Source organism: Salvelinus namaycush, chromosome 19, assembly GCF_016432855.1.
Source record: "Salvelinus namaycush isolate Seneca chromosome 19, SaNama_1.0, whole genome shotgun sequence".
Classification (NCBI taxonomy): domain Eukaryota; kingdom Metazoa; phylum Chordata; class Actinopteri; order Salmoniformes; family Salmonidae; genus Salvelinus; species Salvelinus namaycush.
The window spans coordinates 6,118,264-6,126,679 of record NC_052325.1 but is presented as its reverse complement, the minus strand read 5'-3'; the positions used below and the strand labels follow the sequence as shown (position 1 = coordinate 6,126,679).

Genomic DNA, 8,416 nt, shown 5'->3' with positions numbered 1-8,416 from the left:
GGGCCTGGAAAATGACTAAGTAAGGGAAAAGGCAATCACGTGGTTGATACGGGTGGATAGCTGTGGATTAGTGAGGAACGTGGGCCGAGGTCAGGTCACATGAAGGCAGAAGGAACAGTTTTATTTCACACGTCACTTAACTTCCTGCCTACAGTAGCAACAAAAAATGTCATGTTTAGACAAACGGAGGAGACTCCACCTAAAGGGGGTATAAATACTGCTGCTGGTGGGAACATGTTTTTGTCTTGGCAGCTGTTGGATCCAGTGAGTGAATAAACTTGGTTTGAGCTAGTTGTCCGTTTAGTTTTTCAAACTGTTTTTCAGAGCCCAACAAGGTTTCATATGACGTCACTGTATTTGAGGTGTGTTTAATTTAACGTGCATGTATTCTGACCTCTAGTTCAACAGAGATGCCTGTATATATGTTTTCAGCTTGATTTCATCCCTTTCTCCTTCTCTCTTTCCCTCTCTCATTCTGACGGTATCATCTGTGGACTGACTCAGTCCACTAACACATCTCACCTGGTTCCTGCTGAGCTGGAAGCTGTCTGTTATCAGACTAGAGGTAAAGGCTTTTCATTTCATTCAGACACCATCACACACATCAGATAGCACTCTGATATTAACTAATGGATGGATAATTGTCCAGATCCTGGATGCCATGAACCAGGACTATGGGGTTCCTCTGAGCCAGCTCCAGGTGGAGAGAGGCATGGGTAGGTACACGTACACATGCACACACACACACACACACACACACACACACACACACACACACACACACACACACACACACACACACACACACACACACACACACACACACACACAGTAAACTCTAACATGAACTTTGACTCAAATAGACACATTTGTAAGTCCACTCCCAAGGACACACAGGCACATTGACGTCACTCTACACAGGAAAACATGACTCTAAAAGCAGACACACTCAGAGTACATTCTAAAAGCAGACGCACTCAGAGTACATTCTGAAAGCACACAGACACAGAATACATTCTGAAAGCAGACACACACAGAGTTCATTCTGAAAGCACACAGACACAGAGTACATTCTGAAAGCAGACAGACACAGAGTACATTCTTAAAGCAGATGCACTCAGAGTACATTCTGAAAGCACACAGACACTGAGTACATTCTGAAAGCAGACACACAGAGTTCATTCTGAAAGCAGACACACACAGAGTACATTCTGAAAGCACACAAACACACAGAGTACATTCTGAAAGCACACAAATACACAGAGTACATTCTGAAAGCACAATAACACAGAGTACATTCTAACATGAACCTCTATCTACTCCTGAGGGAGTGCAGTATTGGATTTTCAAGTCATATGTGTTCCTGCACTGGGTTCAGCCATGGTAGCTGGAGTAGCAGAGGGGGCCAGTGTCTGGAGCCTGGCCCCTGGTGACCTCACAACCATCTGTACTGAGAAATATCAAACCCAGATCAACCCTGAGGGTGAGAGAGCAGCATCAGACCATGAATTTAAAACCTTGTTGTTTTTCCATGAGAAAATTCATTAATTCATTTCATTTCAATCCACGTCCTCAATTGACTGATTTGACCCCAACCCTGTCATTAGTCCTGACCATGAGATGCCTTGTCAATATTTACCTCAGACTGCCATCTGGTGGTTAAATGTATACATTACAAAACAATACAGGTGCCACTAATTGCATAGTATTCATGAGGACAGGATGATCCAATGATCAGTCAGGATGAAACTGTCTCTTTTTCTCCTGTAGAGAGAGAGTTCCTAAACACACGCTGATAGAAGGCCGTCCAGAGGGCCTTGAACTGGGAGACCACGGAGCCTATCAGCAATGGGAACGGTGAGTATTGACCAATAAGATCACAGCCTGTTTGTAACTGCGTTACCCATCTCCTTTGTTGTGGTCTATGCTGCACCATTATGTATAGTATACATGGTATAGTCTGACCATGATACCCGGGTCTCTTTCTATGTCCTCTATAACTGCAGTGTTGGGACCGAGGGGGATTGGAGGATCCTGGGGTATCCCTCCCACCCCTCTCTCCATGTCAACTGACCTCTAGGGTCTGGATGCCATGTGGTTTATGTTTGTGTGTCTTGAGTGAGATGCTTCTCCACTGTAAAACTACCATAGCCAAACCATCAACACAGACCTTAACTGCCTATGTTGATCATTTCCATGACTTAAAGATTATGATTTAAATAAACCAATGTTATTACCATCTCTATGCTGTCATCTAAACCTGTCACCCTCGTCTCCCTCTAATCACACAGGCCACCGCTAGTCACTAGGAACTAAGGTAGCATTGTAATGAATATTGAATTGAAGGGGGAACATACATAATGTAACACCCACCCCTCCACAGGTCCACATAGCACCTACATGTGATGGTTGTTTGGGCATGCTGTATTTTGCCTTCTCCCTGAGACTATTCCTATTCTCCAGGATGATGCCAAGTATTGACATGGCCTCCTCTCTGTATGCAGCATTTCTGTACACATCCCCTTCCTCTTAGTCCCATGGACAAAATCCCTACTGTGAACTAATCATTGAAGAAATGCTATGTAGTGTGATTGGTGGAACTAGATAAAGTAATCCTTCTCACCCCCCTCCCCCCTTAAAAGATTTAGATGCACTATTGTAAAGTGGCTGTTCCACTGGATGTCATAAGGTGAATGCACCAATTTGTAAGTCGCTCTGGATAAGAGCGTCTGCTAAATGACTTAAATGTAAATGTAAATGTAGATAGACTGTGTGACTGAACTGTGATGGAGGACAAGAGAATCATTCTTCATGCCTGGTTTTACTTTGAATGTTTTGAAGGGATAGTTCAGCATTTTGGCAACTAAGCCCTGGAAGCAATGACTGGAAGTCTATAGGTGCAGCTAGCATGCTAGCTGCCATTTAGTATGCTAGCTGCCATTTAGCATGCTAGCTGCCATTTAGTATGCTAGCTGCCATTTAGAATGCTAGCTGCCATTTAGTATGCTAGCTGCCATTTAGCATGCTAGCTGCCATTTAGTATGCTAGCTGCCCTTTTGTATGCTAGCTGCCATTTAGCATGCTAGCTGCCATTTAGCATGCTAGCTGCCATTTATAAAATCAAATCCAACTTTATTTGTCACATGCGCCGAATACAACACGTGTAGACCTTACAGTGAAATTCTTACTTACAAGCCCTTAAACAGTGCAGTTCAAGAAGAGTTAAGAAAATATTTACCAAATAAACAAAAGTAAAAAATAAATAAAAAATTAACACATTACAATAACGAGGCTATATACAGTGGTACCGGTACTGAGTCAATGTGAGGGGGTACAGGATAGAGGTATTTTGTACATGTAGGTAGGGGTGAAGTGACTGTGCATAGGTAATAAAAAGTGAGTAGCAGCAGTGTACAAAAGGGAGGGGGTCAATGTAAATAGTCCAGTGGCCATTTCATTAATTGTTCAGCAGTCTTATGGCTTGGGTGTAGACACTTCTTAGGGATAGCCCCCTTTTTTTCAATGTTCTCCCAAATGACATACCCAAATCTAACTGTCTGTAGCTCAGGCCCTGAAGCAAGATTATGCATATTCTTGGTATCATTTCAAAGGAAACACTTTGACGTTTTTGGAAATGTGAATTGAATGTAGGAGAATATAACACAATAGCTCTGGGAGAAGAAAATACAAAGACAAAACCATCACAATCTTTGAAATGCAAGAGAAAGGTCACTGTTAACGCCAACACTCTGGCTGTAATTCGGATATTGTCCACACGATGGAAGCAGTGTATGAGCAACGTTTCAAATTAATAACTTGGAGAATGACTGATCCTCAACACTTTTAGTGTGAAGTCCCCAGGTACATTTGGGCAAATCGTGAAGGAGACATTCGCATTCTTATTCCATTTTTTTTTTTTAAGAATATTGTCAAATCTGTATACTTGGACTTTGATTTAGCTTTCCAAGTATTGGAAGCCATGTAATAAGTTAAAACTTGCATAACAACCAGTTTCCATAACTTCATAACTCTGAATATCCTTATAATTTATGTACAAATGAAAAGGCATGCTGTCGTACAAGGTTAGAAGCTACATTTTACGACATATATATGGTTTCCAGATACTCCCGTAAAGCCCAGCTCATTGGCTATCTAGCTAGCTTTGTTTGACCCTGATTGGTGCTTATTTGACAAAGATACAGTTGTTCATGTGATGGCCACCCGCATCATCGGCGCACTATGAAGGCGTAGCTCTCTGACCAAATATGGTGTCCTATAGGGTATAGTACACCCCTAATGAAATTGTGAAGTCTTGTTACCTTCTAGGATCTCTGAGGAATAGGTATAAATGTGATTTGACTCGTTCACACAATGTTTAGGGTGAGATTTTCACAGATTCCTTTCTTTGCAAATTGAACGAGTGGAAATACAAAATCGATCGTGCGTGCTATATGGACCTTTTTAGGATATGAAAAATGATTTTATCTAACAAAACGACACTTCATGTGGTCTCTGGTACCCTTTGGATGATAAATCAGAGCATGATTTCAGAATGTAAGTACACATTTCACCTTCAGAGGTGAATTTATCAAACCTATCGCATTGAAAAACGTTTTGTAGTTAGGAGCTCTCCTCAAACAATAGTATGGCATTTTTTCACAGTATTAGCTACGATAAATTGGACAGTGTAGTTATATTAACCAGAATTTACGCTTTCAGCTGATATAAGACACTTCTATGTACCGACATTTGTTGTTACTCTAAAATCTGCCATCTTGATATTTACAACTGTAAATGATTTACAACTGTCCCGTTGACGGAACGCGATCCTTAAGTTAAGGAGCCTTTTGGTCCTCGACTTTGCGCTCCGGTACCGCTCGCAGTGCAGTATGAGAGAAAACAGTCTATGACTTGGGTGACTGGAGTCCCTGACAATTTTTAGTGCTTTCCTCTGACACTGCCTATTATATAGGTCCTGGATGGCAGGAAGCTTGGCCCCAATGATGTCCCAGTGACGTACGCACTACCCTCTATAGCGCCTTACGTTCAGATGCCGAGCAGTTGCCATTCCAGGCGGTGATACAACCGGTCAGGATGCCCTCGATGGTGCAGCTGTAGAACTTTTGAAGGATCTGGGGACCCATGCCAAATCTATTCAGTTTCCTGAGGGGGAAAAGGTGTTGTCGTGCCCTCTTCACGACTGTCTTGGTGTGTTTGGACCATGATAGTTCGTTGGTGATAAGGACACCAAGGATCTTGAAACTCTCAACCCGCTCCATTACAGCCCTGTCGATTTTAATGGGGGCCTGTTCGGCCTGCCTTTTCCTGTAGTCCACGATCAGCTCCTTTGTCTTGCTCATGTTGAGGGCGAGGTTCTTGTCCTGGAACCACACTGCCAGGTCTCTGACTTCCTCCCTATAGGCTGCTCATCGTTGCCAGTGATCAAGCCTACCACTGATGTGTGGTCAGCATACTTAATGATGGTGTTGGAGTCGTGTTTACATACAGTATATTGTTTGGTCATTGTGCTGCCACAGAATGAATTGTGAGCAAAGCCTCAAAGCTTTATATACCAGAGCTGCTAGAAAAGTTCTATATATTTTTGAAACAATGTTGCCATTGGTGTGGTTCCTGTGGGGGAAAGATTCTATTGGGGAAAGGTTCCTGTGGGGGCTGCCATGGAAGCCATGAAGGGGAGTGAGGTGTGTGTGTGTGTGTGTGTGTGTGTGTGTGTGTGTGTGTGTGTGTGTGTGTGTGTGTGTGTGTGCGCTCAAACACACATGCATGTGGGGGTCTGGGAGAGAACGTGTGTCCATCTGATGAATGGACATGTGCCTGAACTCAATTTTATACACTAATTGTAGTCTCACCCATTCATTTCTAATGACCGGTCATTTTTGACCGGGAACACCACAAGTGTACAAAAGTTAAATAAAACACCCAAAATGTAATGAAAATCATCAAAATGTATTTTGTGTCTTCAGATGCCCTGTGTGGACAAAGTCATGGAACCTCTTGACAATCAGATTAAATGAACTACATTTTTCAGAGAGAAAACTTGTAAATCAGTCCAATTCGACCGGAACACAGCAGGATGGGTAACAGCTATTTGCCCTGTAGGGGTGTGGTTTACATTTTAGTATGGTCTGGGTGGCCATCACTTCCTGTCCCAGGGAGAGACAGTGTGCTAGGGCACATGCCCAACCACTGCTATTAGTTCTCAATGACAAGGATATCTGATTTGATTGAGGACTTTTAAAGGGAAAATATTTAAATGGGATTGAAGTAGGAGATGGAATTTGTTGAGATTTGACTCAGGTCTGGATCAGTAACTTTTTGTCTTACTCTCATCATGCCTCTCTCTTTATGTCCATTCTGTAGAATTATGACTCACTGGCAGGGGCTCCCATCTCAGGGGCTCCCATCTTCAGGGGCTCCCATCTCAGGGGCTCCCATCTTCAGGGGCTCCCATCTCAGGGGCTCCCATCTCAGGGGCTCCCATCTCAGGGGCTCCCATCTCAGGGGCTCCCATCTTCAGGGGCTCCCATCTTCAGGGGCTCCCATCTTCAGGGGCTCCCATCTTCAGGGGCTCCCATCTCAGGGGCTCCCATCTCAGGGGCTCCCATCTCAGGGGCTCCCATCTCAGGGGCTCCCATCTTCAGGGGCTCCCATCTCAGGGGCTCCCATCTCAGGGGCTCCCATCTTCAGGGGCTCCCATCTTCAGGGGCTCCCATCTTCAGGGGCTCCCATCTCAGGGGCTCCCATCTCAGGGGCTCCCATCTCAGGGGCTCCCATCTTCAGGGGCTCCCATGTCAGGGGCTCCCATCTCAGGGGCTCCCATCTCAGGGGCTCCCATCTCAGGGGCTCCCATCTTCAGGGGCTCCCATCTCAGGGATTCCCATCTCGGAGGTTCCTCTGTGGCCTGTTGGGATAACAAGGCTGTGGCCTGTTGGGGTAACAAGGCTGTGGCCTGTTGGGGTAACATTAGTACAGCTAGTTGTGTTCATGGTTAGGTGTTGCTATGGGTTCCCGGTTAGGTGTTGCTATGGGTTTACAGTTAGGTGTGGCTGTGGTGTAGTTGGTTGGTATGGTTGGGCATGTGCCCTTGCACACTGTCTCTCTCTGGAACAGGAAGTGATGGTTTAGGTTGTCATTGTGTCACTCCTACAAACTGGGGAAGGACACACCGGCCTGCTACGCTCTCGAGGTGTACGTCTACAGTTATATTACACTAGTCATATTATGGCCCCTATCAAATGAAGCCTTGCAGTATGTGTATGTGCCATGCTCTGATTGGCTCCCCTCTCCTGGCGCTGACCTGCGATTGGTCTATTCCAGGGGTCGGTGTCCATAGCTGGGGCGGTGGTGCGCTGGCTGGAAGATAACCTGGGAATCATCCAGTCCTCCTCAGAGATCGGTGAGCTCTGCTCTGCAACACACCAGACATCTAGAAGGTGTATAGTATCATGGAAATGTAATCCATAAAATGGGCCTCCCTATTCAACTCAATGGTATAATGGGTGACTGGCAGCCATTAGCAGTGTAACATAATTCTATGATGAATATTTACTAAAGACCCTCCTCATACACATCTCTCTCTCTCTCTCTCTCTCTCTCTCTCTCGCTCTTTTTCTCTCCCTCTCTCTTTTTCTTTCCCTCTCCCTCTTTTTCTTTCCCTCTCCCTCTCTCTCCCTATTTTTCTTTCCCTCTCCCTTTCTCTCCCCCTCTCTCTCTTCTCCCCCCACTTCTTTCTCCCTTCTCCCCCACTTCTCTCTCTCTCTTCTCCCCCACTTCTCTCTCTCTCTTCTCCCCCTCTCTCTTTTCCTTTCCCTCTCCCTCTCTCCCTCTCTCTCTTTTTCTCTCCCTCTCTCTTTTTCTTTCCCTCTCCCTCTCTTTTTCTTTCCCTCTCCCTCTCTCTTTTTCTTTCCCTCTCCCTCTCTCTCCCTATTTTTATTTCCCTCTCCCTCTCTCTCCCACTCTCTCTCTCTTCTCCCCCCACTTCTCTCTCTCTCTTCTCCCCCACTTCTCTCCCCACTTCTCTCTCTTCTCCCCCCACTTCTCTCTCTGTTCTCCCCTCACTTCACTCTCTGTTCTCCCCCCACTTCTCTCTCTCTTCTCCCCTCACTTCACTCTCTGTTCTCCCCCCACCTCGCTCTCTCTTCTCTCACCCCCACTTCGCTCTCTCTCGTCTCCCCCCGTTTCCCTCTCTCCCTGCCCCCTTCAGTTGATGTGGGCTCGTTCTATGGATGTTACTCGGCCTCCCGAGTGGCTCAGCGGTCCAAGGCACTGCATCTCAGTTCGTTTCCAAGCTATATCACAACCGCCGCACAATTGGCCCAGTGTCGTCCGGGTTAGGGTTTGGCCGGATTAGGCCGTCATTGTAAAAAATAATTACTTCTTAACTGACTTGCCTAGT

The 8,416-nt window shown here is 45.4% G+C and overlaps 1 protein-coding gene across 1 annotated transcript; it reads left to right on the top strand.

The window, feature by feature from the left end:
* Positions 1-252: 252 nt before the first annotated feature.
* Positions 253-7,431, top strand: LOC120064102 (glycerol kinase-like). Its single transcript, XM_039014455.1, has 6 exons — positions 253-362; positions 505-565; positions 650-716; positions 1,337-1,483; positions 1,771-1,857; positions 7,339-7,431. The coding sequence occupies exons 1-5, from the start codon at positions 343-345 to the stop codon at positions 1,794-1,796; spliced, it is 321 nt and encodes a 106-aa protein (XP_038870383.1). The 5' UTR covers positions 253-342; the 3' UTR covers positions 1,797-1,857; positions 7,339-7,431.
* Positions 7,432-8,416: the final 985 nt, after the last annotated feature.

Excerpts from the sequence above, each read along its gene's own strand:
- LOC120064102 (XM_039014455.1), top strand. The coding sequence starts at position 343 with ATGACGTCACTGTATTTGAG. Across the intron at positions 363-504 it reads ATGACGTCACTGTATTTGAG|TCCACTAACACATCTCACCT; the intron begins GTGTGTTTAATT and ends GGACTGACTCAG. Across the intron at positions 566-649 it reads TGTCTGTTATCAGACTAGAG|ATCCTGGATGCCATGAACCA; the intron begins GTAAAGGCTTTT and ends ATAATTGTCCAG.